The following is a 21,872-nucleotide window of genomic DNA, read 5'->3' on the forward strand; positions in this document are numbered from 1 at the left end:
GTATATAACCCTAATGTCCCTCTAACCACTGATCAATAACAGTATATAACCCTAATGTCTCTCTAATCAATAACAGTATATAACCCTAATGTCCCTCTAATCAATAACAGTATATAACCCTAATGTCTCTCTGATCAATAACAGTATATAACCCTAATGTCTCTCTAATCAATAACAGTATATAACCCTAATGTCCCTCTAATCAATAACAGTATATAACCCTAATGTCTCTCTAATCAATAACAGTATATAACCCTAATGTCCCTCTAATCAATAACAGTATATAACCCTAATGTCTCTCTAATCAATAACAGTATATAACCCTAATGTCCCACTGATCAATAACAGTATATAACCCTAATGTCTCTCTAATCAATAACAGTATATAACCCTAATGTCCCACTGATCAATAACAGTATATAACCCTAATGTCTCTCTGATCAATAACAGTATATAACCCTAATGTCTCTCTAATCAATAACAGTATATAACCCTAATGTCTCTCTGATCAATAACAGTATATAACCCTAATGTCTCTCTAACCACTGATCAATAACAGTATATAACCCTAATGTCTCTCTGATCAATAACAGTATATAACCCTAATGTCTCTCTAATCAATAACAGTATATAACCCTAATGTCTCTCTAATCAATAACAGTATATAACCCTAATGTCTCTCTAATCAATAACAGTATATAACCCTAATGTCCCTCTAATCAATAACAGTATATAACCCTCATGTCTCTCTAATCAATAACAGTATATAACCCTAATGTCTCTCTAATCAATAACAGTATATAACCCTAATGTCTCTCTAATCAATAACAGTATATAACCCTAATGTCCCTCTAATCAATAACAGTATATAACCCTAATGTCTCTCTAATCAATAACAGTATATAACCCTAATGTCTCTCTAATCAATAACAGTATATAACCCTAATGTCTCTCTGATCAATAACAGTATATAACCCTAATGTCTCTCTAACCTCTAATCAATAACAGTATATAACCCTAATGTCTCTCTAACCTCTAATCAATAACAGTATATAACCCTAATGTCTCTCTAACCACTGATCAATAACAGTATATAACCCTAATGTCTTTCTAATCAATAACAGTATATAACCCTAATGTCTCTCTAATCAATAACAGTATATAACCCTAATGTCTCTCTAATCAATAACAGTATATAACCCTAATGTCTCTCTAATCAATAACAGTATATAACCCTAATGTCTCTCTAATCAATAACAGTATATAACCCTAATGTCTCTCTAATCAATAACAGTATATAACCCTAATGTCTCTCTAATCAATAACAGTATATAACCCTAATGTCTCTCTAATCAATAACAGTATATAACCCTAATGTCCCTCTAATCAATAACAGTATATAACCCTAATGTCTCTCTAACCACTGATCAATAACAGTATATAACCCTAATGTCTCTCTAATCAATAACAGTATATAACCCTAATGTCTCTCTGATCAATAACAGTATATAACCCTAATGTCTCTCTAACCTCTAATCAATAACAGTATATAACCCTAATGTCTCTCTAACCTCTAATCAATAACAGTATATAACCCTAATGTCTCTCTAACCACTGATCAATAACAGTATATAACCCTAATGTCTTTCTAATCAATAACAGTATATAACCCTAATGTCTCTCTAATCAATAACAGTATATAACCCTAATGTCTCTCTAATCAATAACAGTATATAACCCTAATGTCTCTCTAATCAATAACAGTATATAACCCTAATGTCTCTCTAATCAATAACAGTATATAACCCTAATGTCTCTCTAATCAATAACAGTATATAACCCTAATGTCTCTCTAATCAATAACAGTATATAACCCTAATGTCCCTCTAATCAATAACAGTATATAACCCTAATGTCTCTAACCACTGATCAATAACAGTATATAACCCTAATGTCTCTCTGATCAATAACAGTATATAACCCTAATGTCTCTCTGATCAATAACAGTATATAACCCTAATGTCTCTCTAATCAATAACAGTATATAACCCTAATGTCTCTCTAATCAATAACAGTATATAACCCTAATGTCTCTCTGATCAATAACAGTATATAACCCTAATGTCCCTCTAACCACTGATCAATAACAGTATATAACCCTAATGTCCCTCTAATCAATAACAGTATATAACCCTAATGTCCCTCTAATCAATAACAGTATATAACCCTAATGTCCCTCTAACCACTGATCAATAACAGTATATAACCCTAATGTCTCTCTAATCAATAACAGTATATAACCCTAATGTCTCTCTGATCAATAACAGTATATAACCCTAATGTCCCTCTAATCAATAACAGTATATAACCCTAATGTCTCTCTAACCACTGATCAATAACAGTATATAACCCTAATGTCTCTCTAACCTCTAATCAATAACAGTATATAACCCTAATGTCCCTCTAATCAATAACAGTATATAACCCTAATGTCTCTCTGATCAATAACAGTATATAACCCTAATGTCCCTCTAACCACTGATCAATAACAGTATATAACCCTAATGTCTCTCTAATCAATAACAGTATATAACCCTAATGTCCCTCTAATCAATAACAGTATATAACCCTAATGTCCCTCTAACCACTGATCAATAACAGTATATAACCCTAATGTCTCTCTGATCAATAACAGTATATAACCCTAATGTCTCTCTGATCAATAACAGTATATAACCCTAATGTCTCTCTAATCAATAACAGTATATAACCCTAATGTCTCTCTAATCAATAACAGTATATAACCCTAATGTCCCTCTAATCAATAACAGTATATAACCCTAATGTCCCTCTGATCAATAACAGTATATAACCCTAATGTCTCTCTAATCAATAACAGTATATAACCCTAATGTCTCTCTGATCAATAACAGTATATAACCCTAATGTCCCACTGATCAATAACAGTATATAACCCTAATGTCTCTCTAATCAATAACAGTATATAACCCTAATGTCCCACTGATCAATAACAGTATATAACCCTAATGTCCCACTGATCAATAACAGTATATAACCCTAATGTCTCTCTAATCAATAACAGTATATAACCCTAATGTCTCTCTGATCAATAACAGTATATAACCCTAATGTCCCTCTAACCACTGATCAATAACAGTATATAACCCTAATGTCTCTCTAATCAATAACAGTATATAACCCTAATGTCTCTCTAATCAATAACAGTATATAACCCTAATGTCTCTCTGATCAATAACAGTATATAACCCTAATGTCTCTCTAATCAATAACAGTATATAACCCTAATGTCCCTCTAATCAATAACAGTATATAACCCTAATGTCTCTCTAATCAATAACAGTATATAACCCTAATGTCCCTCTAATCAATAACAGTATATAACCCTAATGTCTCTCTAATCAATAACAGTATATAACCCTAATGTCCCACTGATCAATAACAGTATATAACCCTAATGTCTCTCTAATCAATAACAGTATATAACCCTAATGTCTCACTGATCAATAACAGTATATAACCCTAATGTCTCTCTGATCAATAACAGTATATAACCCTAATGTCTCTTAATCAATAACAGTATATAACCCTAATGTCTCTCTAATCAATAACAGTATATAACCCTAATGTCTCTCTGATCAATAACAGTATATAACCCTAATGTCTCTCTAACCACTGATCAATAACAGTATATAACCCTAATGTCTCTCTGATCAATAACAGTATATAACCCTAATGTCTCTCTAATCAATAACAGTATATAACCCTAATGTCTCTCTAATCAATAACAGTATATAACCCTAATGTCTCTCTAATCAATAACAGTATATAACCCTAATGTCCCTCTAATCAATAACAGTATATAACCCTCATGTCTCTCTAATCAATAACAGTATATAACCCTAATGTCTCTCTAATCAATAACAGTATATAACCCTAATGTCTCTCTAATCAATAACAGTATATAACCCTAATGTCCCTCTAATCAATAACAGTATATAACCCTAATGTCTCTCTAATCAATAACAGTATATAACCCTAATGTCTCTCTAATCAATAACAGTATATAACCCTAATGTCTCTCTGATCAATAACAGTATATAACCCTAATGTCTCTCTAACCTCTAATCAATAACAGTATATAACCCTAATGTCTCTCTAACCTCTAATCAATAACAGTATATAACCCTAATGTCTCTCTAACCACTGATCAATAACAGTATATAACCCTAATGTCTTTCTAATCAATAACAGTATATAACCCTAATGTCTCTCTAATCAATAACAGTATATAACCCTAATGTCTCTCTAATCAATAACAGTATATAACCCTAATGTCTCTCTAATCAATAACAGTATATAACCCTAATGTCTCTCTAATCAATAACAGTATATAACCCTAATGTCTCTCTAATCAATAACAGTATATAACCCTAATGTCTCTCTAATCAATAACAGTATATAACCCTAATGTCTCTCTAATCAATAACAGTATATAACCCTAATGTCTCTCTAACCACTGATCAATAACAGTATATAACCCTAATGTCTCTCTAATCAATAACAGTATATAACCCTAATGTCTCTCTGATCAATAACAGTATATAACCCTAATGTCTCTCTAACCTCTAATCAATAACAGTATATAACCCTAATGTCTCTCTAACCTCTAATCAATAACAGTATATAACCCTAATGTCTCTCTAACCACTGATCAATAACAGTATATAACCCTAATGTCTTTCTAATCAATAACAGTATATAACCCTAATGTCTCTCTAATCAATAACAGTATATAACCCTAATGTCTCTCTAATCAATAACAGTATATAACCCTAATGTCTCTCTAATCAATAACAGTATATAACCCTAATGTCTCTCTAATCAATAACAGTATATAACCCTAATGTCTCTCTAATCAATAACAGTATATAACCCTAATGTCTCTCTAATCAATAACAGTATATAACCCTAATGTCCCTCTAATCAATAACAGTATATAACCCTAATGTCTCTAACCACTGATCAATAACAGTATATAACCCTAATGTCTCTCTGATCAATAACAGTATATAACCCTAATGTCTCTCTGATCAATAACAGTATATAACCCTAATGTCTCTCTAATCAATAACAGTATATAACCCTAATGTCTCTCTAATCAATAACAGTATATAACCCTAATGTCTCTCTGATCAATAACAGTATATAACCCTAATGTCCCTCTAACCACTGATCAATAACAGTATATAACCCTAATGTCTCTCTAATCAATAACAGTATATAACCCTAATGTCCCACTGATCAATAACAGTATATAACCCTAATGTCTCTCTAACCTCTAATCAATAACAGTATATAACCCTAATGTCTCTCTGATCAATAACAGTATATAACCCTAATGTCTCTCTAATCAATAACAGTATATAACCCTAATGTCTCTCTAATCAATAACAGTATATAACCCTAATGTCCCTCTAATCAATAACAGTATATAACCCTAATGTCTCTCTAATCAATAACAGTATATAACCCTAATGTCCCTCTAACCAATAACAGTATATAACCCTAATGTCTCTCTGATCAATAACAGTATATAACCCTAATGTCTCTCTAATCAATAACAGTATATAACCCTAATGTCCCTCTAATCAATAACAGTATATAACCCTAATGTCCCTCTAATCAATAACAGTATATAACCCTAATGTCCCTCTAATCAATAACAGTATATAACCCTAATGTCCCTCTGATCAATAACAGTATATAACCCTAATGTCTCTCTAACCACTAATCAATAACAGTATATAACCCTAATGTCTCTCTAATCAATAACAGTATATAACCCTAATGTCCCTCTAATCAATAACAGTATATAACCCTAATGTCTCTCTGATCAATAACAGTATATAACCCTAATGTCTCTCTGATCAATAACAGTATATAACCCTAATGTCTCTCTAATCAATAACAGTATATAACCCTAATGTCCCTCTAACCACTGATCAATAACAGTATATAACCCTAATGTCTCTCTAATCAATAACAGTATATAACCCTAATGTCTCTCTGATCAATAACAGTATATAACCCTAATGTCTCTCTAATCAATAACAATATATAACCCTAATGTCTCTCTAACCACTAATCAATAACAGTATATAACCCTAATGTCCCTCTAATCAATAACAGTATATAACCCTAATGTCTCTCTAATCAATAACAGTATATAACCCTAATGTCTCTCTAATCAATAACAGTATATAACCCTAATGTCCCTCTAATCAATAACAGTATATAACCCTAATGTCTCTCTGATCAATAACAGTATATAACCCTAATGTCTCTCTAATCAATAACAGTATATAACCCTAATGTCTCTCTGATCAATAACAGTATATAACCCTAATGTCCCACTGATCAATAACAGTATATAACCCTAATGTCTCTCTAACCTCTAATCAATAACAGTATATAACCCTAATGTCTCTCTGATCAATAACAGTATATAACCCTAATGTCTCTCTGATCAATAACAGTATATAACCCTAATGTCCCTCTAACCTCTAATCAATAACAGTATATAACCCTAATGTCTCTCTAACCTCTAATCAATAACAGTATATAACCCTAATGTCTCTCTAACCTCTAATCAATAACAGTGTATAACCCTAATGTCTCTCTAATCAATAACAGTATATAACCCTAATGTCCCTCTAACCAATAACAGTATATAACCCTAATGTGTCTCTGATCAATAACAGTATATAACCCTAATGTCTCTCTAATCAATAACAGTATATAACCCTAATGTCCCTCTAATCAATAACAGTATATAACCCTAATGTCCCTCTAATCAATAACAGTATATAACCCTAATGTCCCTCTAATCAATAACAGTATATAACCCTAATGTCTCTCTGATCAATAATAGTATATAACCCTAATGTCTCTCTAACCTCTAATCAATAACAGTATATAACCCTAATGTCCCTCTAATCAATAACAGTATATAACCCTAATGTCCCACTAATCAATAACAGTATATAACCCTAATGTCCCTCTAATCAATAACAGTATATAACCCTAATGTCTCTCTGATCAATAACAGTATATAACCCTAATGTCTCTCTAACCTCTGATCAATAACAGTATATAACCCTAATGTCTCTCTAATCAATAACAGTATATAACCCTAATGTCTCTCTAATCAATAACAGTATATAACCCTAATGTCCCACTAATCAATAACAGTATATAACCCTAATGTCTCTCTAATCAATAACAGTATATAACCCTAATGTCCCACTAATCAATAACAGTATATAACCCTAATGTCTCTCTGATCAATAACAGTATATAACCCTAATGTCCCACTGATCAATAACAGTATATAACCCTAATGTCCCTCTAACCAATAACAGTATATAACCCTAATGTCTCTCTAATCAATAACAGTATATAACCCTAATGTCTCTCTAATCAATAACAGTATATAACCCTAATGTCTCTCTGATCAATAACAGTATATAACCCTAATGTCTCTCTAATCAATAACAGTATATAACCCTAATGTCTCTCTAATCAATAACAGTATATAACCCTAATGTCTCTCTAATCAATAACAGTATATAACCCTAATGTCTCTCTGATCAATAACAGTATATAACCCTAATGTCTCTCTAATCAATAACAGTATATAACCCTAATGTCCCACTGATCAATAACAGTATATAACCCTAATGTCCCTCTAATCAATAACAGTATATAACCCTAATGTCCCTCTAATCAATAACAGTATATAACCCTAATGTCCCTCTAACCTCTAATCAATAACAGTATATAACCCTAATGTCTCTCTGATCAATAACAGTATATAACCCTAATGTCCCTCTAATCAATAACAGTATATAACCCTAATGTCTCTCTAATCAATAACAGTATATAACCCTAATGTCTCTCTAATCAATAACAGTATATAACCCTAATGTCTCTCTAATCAATAACAGTATATAACCCTAATGTCCCTCTAATCAATAACAGTATATAACCCTAATGTCTCTCTAATCAATAACAGTATATAACCCTAATGTCTCTCTAATCAATAACAGTATATAACCCTAATGTCCCTCTAATCAATAACAGTATATAACCCTAATGTCCCTCTAACCTCTAATCAATAACAGTATATAACCCTAATGTCTCTCTGATCAATAACAGTATATAACCCTAATGTCCCTCTAATCAATAACAGTATATAACCCTAATGTCCCTCTAATCAATAACAGTATATAACCCTGTCTCTCTAATCAATAACAGTATATAACCCTAATGTCCCTCTAACCACTGATCAATAACAGTATATAACCCTAATGTCCCTCTAACCACTGATCAATAACAGTATATAACCCTAATGTCTCTCTAATCAATAACAGTATATAACCCTAATGTCCCTCTAATCAATAACAGTATATAACCCTAATGTCTCTCTGATCAATAACAGTATATAACCCTAATGTCTCTCTGATCAATAACAGTATATAACCCTAATGTCTCTCTAATCAATAACAGTATATAACCCTAATGTCCCTCTAACCACTGATCAATAACAGTATATAACCCTAATGTCCCTCTGATCAATAACAGTATATAACCCTAATGTCCCTCTAATCAATAACAGTATATAACCCTAATGTCTCTCTGATCAATAACAGTATATAACCCTAATGTCTCTCTAATCAATAATAGTATATAACCCTAATGTCCCACTAATCAATAACAGTATATAACCCTAATGTCTCTCTAATCAATAACAGTATATAACCCTAATGTCTCTCTGATCAATAACAGTATATAACCCTAATGTCTCTCTAATCAATAACAGTATATAACCCTAATGTCCCTCTAATCAATAACAGTATATAACCCTAATGTCCCTCTAACCTCTAATCAATAACAGTATATAACCCTAATGTCTCTCTGATCAATAACAGTATATAACCCTAATGTCCCTCTAATCAATAACAGTATATAACCCTAATGTCCCTCTAATCAATAACAGTATATAACCCTAATGTCCCTCTAATCAATAACAGTATATAACCCTAATGTCTCTCTAATCAATAACAGTATATAACCCTAATGTCCCTCTAACCACTGATCAATAACAGTATATAACCCTAATGTCCCTCTAACCACTGATCAATAACAGTATATAACCCTAATGTCTCTCTAATCAATAACAGTATATAACCCTAATGTCTCTCTAATCAATAACAGTATATAACCCTAATGTCCCTCTAATCAATAACAGTATATAACCCTAATGTCTCTCTGATCAATAACAGTATATAACCCTAATGTCTCTCTGATCAATAACAGTATATAACCCTAATGTCTCTCTAATCAATAATAGTATATAACCCTAATGTCCCACTAATCAATAACAGTATATAACCCTAATGTCTCTCTAATCAATAACAGTATATAACCCTAATGTCTCTCTAACCACTGATCAATAACAGTATATAACCCTAATGTCTCTCTAATCAATAACAGTATATAACCCTAATGGCCCAAACACGATGTCATGGACGGTACTTTCTACGGTGTTGATTCATTCAGAGACCCAGAGGCCTGTACAGTGAGGAGGGAAAAAGGATTTGATCCCTGCTGATTTTGTGCGTTTGTCCACTGATAAAGAAAGGATCAGTCTATAATGTTTATTTGAACAGTGAGAGACAGAATAACAACAACAAAAATCCAGAAAAACATGTCAAAAATGTTATAAATTGATTTGCATTTTAATGAGGGAAATAAGTATTTGACCCCCCCCCCTCTCAATCAGAAAGATTTCTGGCTCCCAGGGGTCTTTTATACAGGTAACGAGCTGAGATTAGGAGCACATTCTTAAAGGGAGTCTGATAAACGAACCAGTCTACAGTCTATATCATAACCAGATAATACAGTATCTAGTCTGATACATGAACCAGTCTACAGTCTATATCATAACCAGATAACATACAGTATCTAGTCTGATAAATTAACCAGTCTACAGTCTATATCATAACCAGATAATACAGTATCTAGTCTGATAAATGAACCAGTCTACAGTCTATATCATAACCAGATAATACAGTATCTAGTCTGATAAATGAACCAGTCTATATCATAACCAGATAACATACAGTATCTAGTCTGATAAATGAACCAGTCTACAGTCTATATCATAACCAGATAATACAGTATCTAGTCTGATAAATGAACCAGTCTACAGTCTATATCATAACCAGATAATACAGTATCTAGTCTGATAAATGAACCAGTCTATATCATAACCAGATAATACAGTATCTAGTCTGATAAATGAACCAGTCTATATCATAACCAGATAATACAGTATCTAGTCTGATAAATGAACCAGTCTACAGTCTATATCATAACCAGATAATACAGTATCTAGTCTGATAAATGAACCAGTCTACAGTCTATATCATAACCAGATAATACAGTATCTAGTCTGATAAATGAACCAGTCTATATCATAACCAGATAATACAGTATCTAGTCTGATAAATGAACCAGTCTATATCATAACCAGATAATACAGTATCTAGTCTGATAAATGAACCAGTCTACAGTCTATATCATAACCAGATAATACAGTATCTAGTCTGATAAATGAACCAGTCTACAGTCTATATCATAACCAGATAACATACAGTATCTAGTCTGATAAATGAACCAGTCTACAGTCTATATCATAACCAGATAATACAGTATCTAGTCTGATAAATGAACCAGTCTACAGTCTATATCATAACCAGATAATACAGTATCTAGTCTGATAAATGAACCAGTCTACAGTCTATATCATAACCAGATAATACAGTATCTAGTCTGATAAATGAACCAGTCTATATCATAACCAGATAATACAGTATCTAGTCTGATAAATGAACCAGTCTATATCATAACCAGATAATACAGTATCTAGTCTGATAAATGAACCAGTCTACAGTCTATATCATAACCAGATAATACAGTATCTAGTCTGATAAATGAACCAGTCTACAGTCTATATCATAACCAGATAACATACAGTATCTAGTCTGATAAATGAACCAGTCTACAGTCTATATCATAACCAGATAACATACAGTATCTAGTCTGATAAATGAACCAGTCTATATCATAACCAGATAATACAGTATCTAGTCTGATAAATGAACCAGTCTACAGTCTATATCATAACCAGATAATACAGTATCTAGTCTGATAAATGAACCAGTCTATATCATAACCAGATAATACAGTATCTAGTCTGATAAATGAACCAGTCTATATCATAACCAGATAACATACAGTATCTAGTCTGATAAATGAACCAGTCTAAATCATAACCAGATAATACAGTATCTAGTCTGATAAATGAACCAGTCTATATCATAACCAGATAACATACAGTATCTAGTCTGATAAATGAACCAGTCTATATCATAACCAGATAATACAGTATCTAGTCTGATAAATGAACCAGTCTATATCATAACCAGATAATACAGTATCTAGTCTGATAAATGAACCACAGTCTATATCATAACCAGATAATACAGTATCTAGTCTGATAAATGAACCAGTCTATATCATAACCAGATAATACAGTATCTAGTCTGATAAATGAACCAGTCTATATCATAACCAGATAACATACAGTATCTAGTCTGATAAATGAACCAGTCTACAGTCTATATCATAACCAGATAACATACAGTATCTAGTCTGATAAACGAACTAGTCTACAGTCTATATCATAACCAGATAACATACAGTATCTAGTCTGATAAATGAACCAGTCTATATCATAGCCAGATAACATACAGTATCTAGTCTGATAAATGAACCAGTCTATATCATAACCAGATAACATACAGTATCTAGTCTGATAAATGAACCAGTCTACAGTCTATATCATAGCCAGATAACATACAGTATCTAGTCTGATAAATGAACCAGTCTATATCATAACCAGATAACATACAGTATCTAGTCTGATAAATGAACCAGTCTATATCATAACCAGATAATACAGTATCTAGTCTGATAAATGAACCAGTCTACAGTCTATATCATAACCAGATAACATACAGTATCTAGTCTGATAAATGAACCAGTCTATATCATAACCAGATAATACAGTATCTAGTCTGATAAATGAACCAGTCTACAGTCTATATCATAACCAGATAATACAGTATCTAGTCTGATAAATGAACCAGTCTACAGTCTATATCATAACCAGATAATACAGTATCTAGTCTGATAAATGAACCAGTCTACAGTCTATATCATAACCAGATAATACAGTATCTAGTCTGATAAATGAACCAGTCTATATCATAGCCAGATAACATACAGTATCTAGTCTGATAAATGAACCAGTCTACAGTCTATATCATAACCAGATAACATACAGTATCTAGTCTGATAAATGAACCAGTCTACAGTCTATATCATAACCAGATAACATACAGTATCTAGTCTGATAAATGAACCAGTCTATATCATAACCAGATAATACAGTATCTAGTATCTAAATACATTTTTCTTCATCATGTTTCTTTTAACCCAAAACCAATAATGTTTATTAAATATATTCTAGACTTTTCTAAATGTAGATGCTCCAATCAGCTGCTTGTATGTGTGGAGGCCTGGAGATGCTAAACGGGTTGATTACCGGTCAGTTACCGTGAGACCGGCTGCCTTGACCCCCACCGCCCCATCTGGGCCCATACTGGGAATCTCCGGCCCGTACTGGGAACCTCCGGCCCGTACTGGGAACCTCCGGCCCGTACTGGGAACCTCCGGCCCGTACTGGGAACCTCCGGCCCGTACTGTCCAGCAGTCTTGACCCCCACAGCATCTGTGTTATTGGCTTGTCTCATGTAATGTCCTCTTGTCCTCGCAGGACAGAGCCATCAACCTGGCGTTTGGAGGACTGACATCCCTGCTGGTTGTCGTAAGTACCTGCCCCCCTAACCACTAGGCTACCTGCCCCCCCTAACCACTAGACTACCTGCCCCCCCTAACCACTAGACTACCTGCCCCCCTAACCACTAGACTACCTGCCCCCACCCCCTCTAACCACTAGACTACCTGCCCCCCCTCTAACCACTAGACTACCTGCCCCCCTAACCACTAGACCCCTGGACTGTTTCCTACCTGCCCCCCTCTAACCACTAGGCTGCCTGCCCCCCCTCTAACCACTAGACCCCTGGACTGGTTAGAGGGGGGGCAGGCAGTCTAGTGGTTAGAGGGGGGCAGGTAGTCTAGTGGTTAGAGGGGGGCAGGTAGTCTAGTGGTTAGAGGGGGGGCAGGCAGTCTAGTGGTTGGGGGGGCAGGTAGTCTAGTGGTTAGAGGGGGGGCAGGCAGTCCAGTGGTTAGAGGGGGGGCAGGCAGTCCAGTGGTTGGGGGGGCAGGTAGTCTAGTGGTTGGGGGGGGCAGGTAGTCTAGTGGTTAGAGGGGGGGCAAGTAGTCTAGTGGTTAGAGGGGGGCAGGTAGTCTAGTGGCTAGAGGGGGGGGGCAGGTAGTCTAGTGGTTAGAGGGGGGGGGCAGGTAGTCTAGTGGTTAGAGGGGGGCAGGTAGTCTAGTGGTTAGAGGGGGGGCAGGTAGTCTAGTGGTTAGAGGGGGGGGGCAGGTAGTCTAGTGGTTAGAGGGGGGGGGCAGGTAGTCTAGTGGTTCGAGGGGGGGCAGGTAGTCTAGTGGTTAGGGGGGGGCAGGTAGTCTAGTGGTTAGAGGGGGGGCAGGTAGTCTAGTGGTTAGAGGGGGGGAGCAGGTAGTCTAGTGGTTAGAGGGGGGGGCAGGTAGTCTAGTGGTTAGAGGGGGAGGTAGTCTAGTGGTTGAGGGGGGCAGGTAGTCTAGTGGTTAGAGGGGGGGCAGGTAGTCTAGTGGTTAGAGGGGGGAGCAGGTAGTCTAGTGGTTAGGGGGGGGGCAGGTAGTCTAGTGGTTAGGGGGGGGGCAGGTAGTCTAGTGGTTAGAGGGGGGGGCAGGTAGTCTAGTGGTTAGAGGGGGGGCAGGTAGTCTAGTGGTTAGAGGGGGGGCAGGTAGTCTAGTGGTTAGGGGGGGGGGGCAGGTAGTCTAGTGGTTGGGGGGGGGGCAGGTAGTCTAGTGGTTAGGGGGGCAGGTAGTCTAGTGGTTAGAGGGGGGGGCAGGTAGTCTAGTGGTTAGAGGGGGGGGCAGGTAGTCTAGTGGTTAGAGGGGGGGCAGGTAGTCTAGTGGTTAGGAGGGGGGCAGGTAGTCTAGTGGTTAGGGGGGGCAGGTAGTCTAGTGGTTAGAGGGGGGGGGCAGGTAGTCTAGTGGTTAGAGGGGGGGGCAGGTAGTCTAGTGGTTAGAGGGGGGGGGCAGGTAGTCTAGTGGTTAGAGGGGGGGCAGGTAGTCTAGTGGTTAGAGGGGGGGCAGGTAGTCTAGTGGTTGGGGGGGGCAGGTAGTCTAGTGGTTGGGGGGGGCAGGTAGTCTAGTGGTTAGAGGGGGGGGGCAGGTAGTCTAGTGGTTAGAGGGGGGGGCAGGTAGTCTAGTGGTTAGAGGGGGGGCAGGTAGTCTAGTGGTTAGAGGGGGGGCAGGTAGTCTAGTGGTTAGAGGGGGGGCAGGTAGTCTAGTGGTTAGAGGGGGGGCAGGTAGTCTAGTGGTTAGGGGGGGCAGGTAGTCTAGTGGTTAGAGGCGGGGGCAGGTAGTCTAGTGGTTAGAGGGGGGGCAGGTAGTCTAGTGGTTAGGGGGGGGCAGGTAGTCTAGTGGTTGGGGGGGGGCAGGTAGTCTAGTGGTTAGAGGGGGGAGCAGGTAGTCTAGTGGTTGGGGGGGGCAGGTAGTCTAGTGGTTAGAGGGGGGGCAGGTAGTCTAGTGGTTAGAGGGGGGGCAGGTAGTCTAGTGGTTAGAGGGGGGGGCAGGTAGTCTAGTGGTTTGGGGGGGCAGGTAGTCTAGTGGTTAGAGGGGGAGCAGGTAGTCTAGTGGTTGGGGGGGGGCAGGTAGTCTAGTGGTTAGAGGGGGGGCAGGTAGTCTAGTGGTTAGAGGGGGGGCAGGTAGTCTAGTGGTTAGAGGGGGGGGGCAGGTAGTCTAGTGGTTAGAGGGGGGGCAGGTAGTCTAGTGGTTAGAGGGGGGGCAGGTAGTCTAGTGGTTAGAGGGGGGGGCAGGTAGTCTAGTGGTTAGAGGGGGGGTAGGTAGTCTAGTGGTTAGAGGGGGGGCAGGTAGTCTAGTGGTTAGAGGGGGGGGGCAGGTAGTCTAGTGGTTAGAGGGGGGGTAGGTAGTCTAGTGGTTAGAGGGGGGGGGGCAGGTAGTCTAGTGGTTAGAGGGGGGGGCAGGTAGTCTAGTGGTTAGAGGGGGGGGCAGGTAGTCTAGTGGTTAGAGCGGGGGGGGCAGGTAGTCTAGTGGTTAGAGCGGGGGGGGGCAGGTAGTCTAGTGGTTAGAGCGGGGGGGCAGGTAGTCTAGTGGTTAGGGGGGGCAGGTAGTCTAGTGGTTAGAGGGGGGGGCAGGTAGTCTAGTGGTTAGAGGGGGGGCAGGTAGTCTAGTGGTTAGGGGGGGCAGGTAGTCTAGTGGTTAGAGGGGGGGGCAGGTAGTCTAGTGGTTAGGGGTGGGGGCAGGTAGTCTAGTGGTTAGAGGGGGGGGCAGGTAGTCTAGTGGTTGAGGGGGGCAGGTAGTCTAGTGGTTAGAGGGGGGGGCAGGTAGTCTAGTGGTTAGAGGGGGGGCAGGTAGTCTAGTGGTTAGAGGGGGGGCAGGTAGTCTAGTGGTTAGAGGGGGGGGGCAGGTAGTCTAGTGGTTAGAGGGGGGGCAGGTAGTCTAGTGGTTGGGGGGGGCAGGTAGTCTAGTGGTTAGAGGGGGGGGCAGGTAGTCTAGTGGTTAGGGGGGGCAGGTAGTCTAGTGGTTAGAGGGGGGGCAGGTAGTCTAGTGGTTGGGGGTGGGGGCAGGTAGTCTAGTGGTTAGAGGGGGGGCAGGTAGTCTAGTGGTTGGGGGGGGCAGGTAGTCTAGTGGTTAGGGGGGGGCAGGTAGTCTAGTGGTTAGAGGGGGGGGCAGGTAGTCTAGTGGTTAGAGGGGGGGGCAGGTAGTCTAGTGGTTAGAGGGGGGGGGGCAGGTAGTCTAGTGGTTAGAGGGGGGGCAGGTAGTCTAGTGGTTAGAGGGGGGCAGGTAGTCTAGTGGTTGGGGGGGGCAGGTAGTCTAGTGGTTAGAGGGGGGGCAGGTAGTCTAGTGGTTAGAGGGGGGGGCAGGTAGTCTAGTGGTTAGAGGGGGGGGCAGGTAGTCTAGTGGTTAGAGGGGGTGGGGGCAGGTAGTCTAGTGGTTAGAGGGGGGAGGGCAGGTAGTCTAGTGGTTAGAGGGGGGGGCAGGTAGTCTAGTGGTTAGAGGGGGGGGCAGGTAGTCTAGTGGTTAGAGGGGGGGCAGGTAGTCTAGTGGTTAGAGGGGGGGCAGGTAGTCTAGTGGTTAGAGGGGGGGGCAGGTAGTCTAGTGGTTAGAGGGGGAGGGCAGGTAGTCTAGTGGTTAGGGGGGGCAGGTAGTCTAGTGGTTAGAGGGGGGGGCAGGTAGTCTAGTGGTTAGAGGGGGGGGGCAGGTAGTCTAGTGGTTAGAGGGGGGGCAGGTAGTCTAGTGGTTAGAGGGGGAGCAGGGAGTCTAGTGGTTAGAGGGGGGGGCAGGTAGTCTAGTGGTTAGGGGGGCAGGTAGTCTAGTGGTTGGGGGGGCAGGTAGTCTAGTGGTTAGGGGGGGGCAGGTAGTCTAGTGGTTAGGGGGGGCAGGTAGTCTAGTGGTTAGGGGGGGGCAGGTAGTCTAGTGGTTAGTGGGGGAGGGCAGGTAGTCTAGTGGTTAGAGGGGGGGAGGCAGGTAGTCTAGTGGTTAGAGGGGGGGCAGGTAGTCTAGTGGTTAGGGGGGGCAGGTAGTCTAGTGGTTAGAGGGGGGGGGCAGGTAGTCTAGTGGTTAGAGGGGGGGGCAGGTAGTCTAGTGGTTAGAGGGGGGGGCAGGTAGTCTAGTGGTTAGAGAGGGGGGGGGCAGGTAGTCTAGTGGTTAGAGGGGGGGGGCAGGTAGTCTAGTGGTTAGGGGGGGGGGGCAGGTAGTCTAGTGGTTAGAGGGGGGGGGCAGGTAGTCTAGTGGTTAGAGCATTGTGGGGGATCTGTGATCAGTTAGGTGGTGATTGTGTTCCCTAGGTAACGGTGATCAGTTCATTCGTGTTCCCCTCGTTGCCTCCCTGGCCACTCAACATCTTCTTGGCTTTCTGTATCCTGCTGACCTGCGGCTCGGCCATGGTGCTGGTGAGTACACACTGCTACCGCCAGGGGGACGTGGGGCTGGGTACCGCCAGGGGGACGTGGGGTACCGGCAGGGGGACGTGGGGCTGGGTACCGGCAGGGGGACGTGGGGTACCGGCAGGGGGACGTGGGGTACCGGCAGGGGGACTTGGGGCTGGGTACCGCCAGGGGGACGTGGGGGTGGGTACCGGCAGGGGGACGTGGGGCTGGGTACCGGCAGGGGGACGTGGGGTACCGGCAGGGGGGACGTGGGGTACCGGCAGGGGGACTTGGGGCTGGGTACCGCCAGGGGACGTGGGGGTGGGTACCGGCAGGGGACGTGGGGCTGGGTACCGGCAGGGGGACGTGGGGTACCGGCAGGGGGACGTGGGGTACCGGCAGGGGGACTTGGGGCTGGGTACCGCCAGGGGGACGTGGGGGTGGGTACCGGCAGGGGGACGTGGGGCTGGGTACCGGCAGGGGGACGTGGGGTACCGGCAGGGGGACGTGGGGTACCGGCAGGGGGACTTGGGGCTGGGTACCGGCAGGGGGACGTGGGGGTGGGTACCGGCAGGGGGACGTGGGGGTGGGTACCGGCAGGGGGACGTGGGGTTTGGTACCGGCAGGGGGACGTGGGGTTGGGTACCGGCAGGGGGACTTGGGGGTGGGTACCGCCAGGGGGACTTGGGGGTGGGTACCGCCAGGGGGACTTGGGGGTGGGTACCGCCAGGGGGACTTGGGGCTGGGTACCGGCAGGGGGACTTGGGGCTGGGTACCGGCAGGGGGACTTGGGGCTGGGTACCGGCAGGGGGACTTGGGGCTGGGTACCGGCAGGGGGACTTGGGGCTGGGTACCGCCAGGGGGACGTGGGGCTGGGTACCGCCAGGGGGACGTGGGGCTGGGTACCGCCAGGGGGACGTGGGGCTGGGTACCGCCAGGGGGACGTGGGGCTGGGTACCGCCAGGGGACGTGGGGCTGGGTACCGCCAGGGGGACGTGGGGGTGGGTACCGGCAGGGGGACGTGGGGTACCGGCAGGGGGACTTGGGGCTGGGTACCGCCAGGGGACTTGGGGCTGGGTACCGCCAGGGGGACGTGGGGTGGGTACCGCCAGGGGACGTGGGGGTGGGTACCGGCAGGGGGACGTGGGGGTGGGTACCGGCAGGGGGACGTGGGGTTTGGTACCGGCAGGGGGACGTGGGGTTTGGTACCGGCAGGGGACGTGGGGTTTGGTACCGGCAGGGGGACTTGGGGGTGGGTACCGCCAGGGGGACTTGGGGGTGGGTACCGCCAGGGGACTTGGGGGTGGGTACCGCCAGGGGACTTGGGGCTGGGTACCGCCAGGGGGACTTGGGGCTGGGTACCGCCAGGGGACTTGGGGCTGGGTACCGGCAGGGGGACTTGGGGCTGGGTACCGGCAGGGGGACTTGGGGCTGGGTACCGGCAGGGGGACTTGGGGCTGGGTACCGGCAGGGGGACTTGGGGCTGGGTACCGGCAGGGGGACTTGGGGCTGGGTACCGGCAGGGGGACTTGGGGCTGGGTACCGCCAGGGGGACGTGGGGCTGGGTACCGCCAGGGGACGTGGGGCTGGGTACCGCCAGGGGGACGTGGGGGTGGGTACCGGCAGGGGGACGTGGGGTACCGGCAGGGGGACTTGGGGCTGGGTACCGCCAGGGGACTTGGGGCTGGGTACCGCCAGGGGACGTGGGGGTGGGTACCGCCAGGGGGACGTGGGGGTGGGTACCGGCAGGGGGACGTGGGGGGTGGGTACCGGCAGGGGGACGTGGGGTTTGGTACCGGCAGGGGGGACGTGGGGTTTGGTACCGGCAGGGGGACGTGGGGTTTGGTACCGGCAGGGGGACTTGGGGGTGGGTACCGCCAGGGGGACTTGGGGGTGGGTACCGCCAGGGGGACTTGGGGTGGGTACCGCCAGGGGGACTTGGGGCTGGGTACCGCCAGGGGACTTGGGGCTGGGTACCGCCAGGGGGACTTGGGGCTGGGTACCGGCAGGGGGACTTGGGGCTGGGTACCGGCAGGGGGACTTGGGGCTGGGTACCGGCAGGGGGACTTGGGGCTGGGTACCGGCAGGGGGACTTGGGGCTGGGTACCGGCAGGGGGACTTGGGGCTGGGTACCGGCAGGGGGACTTGGGGCTGGGTACCGGCAGGGGGACTTGGGGCTGGGTACCGGCAGGGGGACGTGGGGGTGGGTACCGGCAGGGGGACGTGGGGGTGGGTACCAGCAGGGGACGTGGGGGTGGGTACCGGCAGGGGGACGTGGGGGTGGGTACCGGCAGGGGGACGTGGGGGTGGGTACCGGCAGGGGGACGTGGGGTTGGGTACCGGCAGGGGACGTGGGGTTGGGTACCTGCAGGGGACGTGGGGGTTGGGTACCGGCAGGGGGACGTGGGGCTGGGTACCGGCAGGGGGACGTGGGGCTGGGTACCGGCAGGGGGACGTGGGGGGTGGGTACCGGCAGGGGGACTTGGGGCTGGGTACCGGCAGGGGGACGTGGGGTACCTGCAGGGGGATGTGGGGGTGGGTACCGGCAGGGGGACGTGGGGTACCTGCAGGGGGACGTGGGGGTGGGTACCGGCAGGGGGACGTGGGGTTTGGTACCGGCAGGGGGACGTGGGGGTGGGTACCGCCAGGGGGACTTGGGGGTGGGTACCGCCAGGGGGACTTGGGGGTGGGTACCGCCAGGGGGACTTGGGGGTGGGTACCGCCAGGGGACTTGGGGCTGGGTACCGCCAGGGGGACTTGGGGCTGGGTACCGCCAGGGGACTTGGGGCTGGGTACCGGCAGGGGGACTTGGGGCTGGGTACCGGCAGGGGGACTTGGGGCTGGGTACCGGCAGGGGGACTTGGGGTTGGGTACCGGCAGGGGGACGTGGGGGTGGGTACCGGCAGGGGGACGTGGGGTGGGTACCGGCAGGGGGACGTGGGGGTGGGTACCGGCAGGGGGACGTGGGGGTGGGTACCGGCAGGGGACGTGGGGTTGGGTACCTGCAGGGGGACGTGGGGGTTGGGTACCTGCAGGGGGACGTGGGGGTTGGGTACCGGCAGGGGGACGTGGGGCTGGGTACCGGCAGGGGGACGTGGGGCTGGGTACCGGCAGGGGGACGTGGGGGTGGGTACCGGCAGGGGGACTTGGGGCTGGGTACCGGCAGGGGGGACGTGGGGTACCTGCAGGGGGATGTGGGGGTGGGTACCGGCAGGGGGACGTGGGGTACCTGCAGGGGGACGTGGGGGTGGGTACCGGCAGGGTGACGTGGGGTACCGGCAGGGGGACGTGGGGGTGGGTACCGGCAGGGGGACGTGGGTACCGGCAGGGGGACGTGGGGGTGGGTACCGGCAGGGGGACGTGGGGGTGGGTACCGGCAGGGGGACTTGGGGTGGGGGTGGGTACCGGCAGGGGACGTGGGGGTTGGGTACCGGCAGGGGGACGTGGGGGTTGGGTACCGGCAGGGGGACGTGGGGGTTGGGTACCGGCAGGGGGACGTGGGGTGGGGGTGGGGGTGGGTACCGGCAGGGGGACGTGGGGTTGGGTACCGGCAGGGGGACGTGGGGGTGGGTACCGGCAGGGGGACGTGGGGTGGGGTACCGGCAGGGGGACTTGGGGTGGGATTGGGTACCAGCAGGGGGATGTGGGGTGGGGTACCTGCAGGGGGTTAAGCTGAATCTCTCGGTCTTCCTCCTGTAGATTGTCTGGTACCGGCAGGGGGACTTGGATCCCAAGTTCAGGAAGTTAATCTACTACATGCTGGCCTCCATCATGCTGCTGTGTCTCTGTGCTAACCTGTACTTCCACGATGTGGGCAGAGGGACGTGAGACTGGACATGCCTTACTCACCCTTACTGCCACACACGGTCACTGACTGGACTAGTGGGACCAGGTGGACCAGGAGGAGGACGGACCTGCCCAGTACCAGTTCGGATTCCACAACAGGACAGACAGTTTCCAGACAAGTGACTGTCCACCAATCATAGTCAAATGACTGTTTCTACTCCACCAATCAATGGCGCTGCACAGATCATCTGACTACTCAGCAATCACTTTAGGATTGTTTGTTGCTTTTTTTTATTTAGTATTTTATGCAATAAATAATCATATCCTGTGAGTTGTTGTCCTGCACCTCTGTTGATAGCTGGCGTCTTCTCGGCCACATTCTGATTGGCCCACATTTTCAGAAAAGAGCGTCTACACATGGTATTAAAATGTCTCTTATCCACTGTCTACTCGTTGTGACCAGAGTTTCCCTGATCCCTCCTTGTGTGCAAGTTATGACGGATTATTTATTTTACTTCGGCTGCGTTTAGTCAGCCTAATTCTGATGTCTCACCCTGTTATTGGTTAAAAGATGAGAATTGTGCGTCTGCCTGCCTCCAGAGGTGATCAGGAAAACCATCAGTAGCTACACTTCCAGTAACCTGACCATCAGTAGCTACACTTCCAGTAACTTGTCCAGTGATCTGACCATCAGTAGCTACACTTCCAGTAACTTGTCCAGTGATCTGACCATCAGTAGCTACACTTCCAGTAACTTGTCCAGTGATCTGACCATCAGATTACAGTAGCTAC

At 45.5% G+C, this 21,872-nt stretch overlaps 1 protein-coding gene across 2 annotated transcripts in view; it reads left to right on the forward strand.

Annotated features, from left to right (window-relative positions):
* tmem243 (transmembrane protein 243) overlaps positions 1-21,411 on the forward strand; it is a 28,495-nt gene extending 7,084 nt beyond the window's left edge. The window contains exons 3-5 of one of the 2 annotated variants that reach the window (XM_045712431.1): positions 13,007-13,057; positions 17,214-17,318; positions 20,994-21,411. In XM_045712431.1, the coding sequence (XP_045568387.1) occupies positions 13,007-13,057; positions 17,214-17,318; positions 20,994-21,122 (285 nt within the window). In that variant the 3' untranslated portion in view covers positions 21,123-21,411. 2 annotated transcript variants of the gene reach the window in all.
* Positions 21,412-21,872: the final 461 nt, after the last annotated feature.

This window comes from Salmo salar, unplaced genomic scaffold (genome assembly GCF_905237065.1).
Source record: "Salmo salar unplaced genomic scaffold, Ssal_v3.1, whole genome shotgun sequence".
NCBI classification, from domain to species: Eukaryota; Metazoa; Chordata; class Actinopteri; order Salmoniformes; family Salmonidae; genus Salmo; species Salmo salar.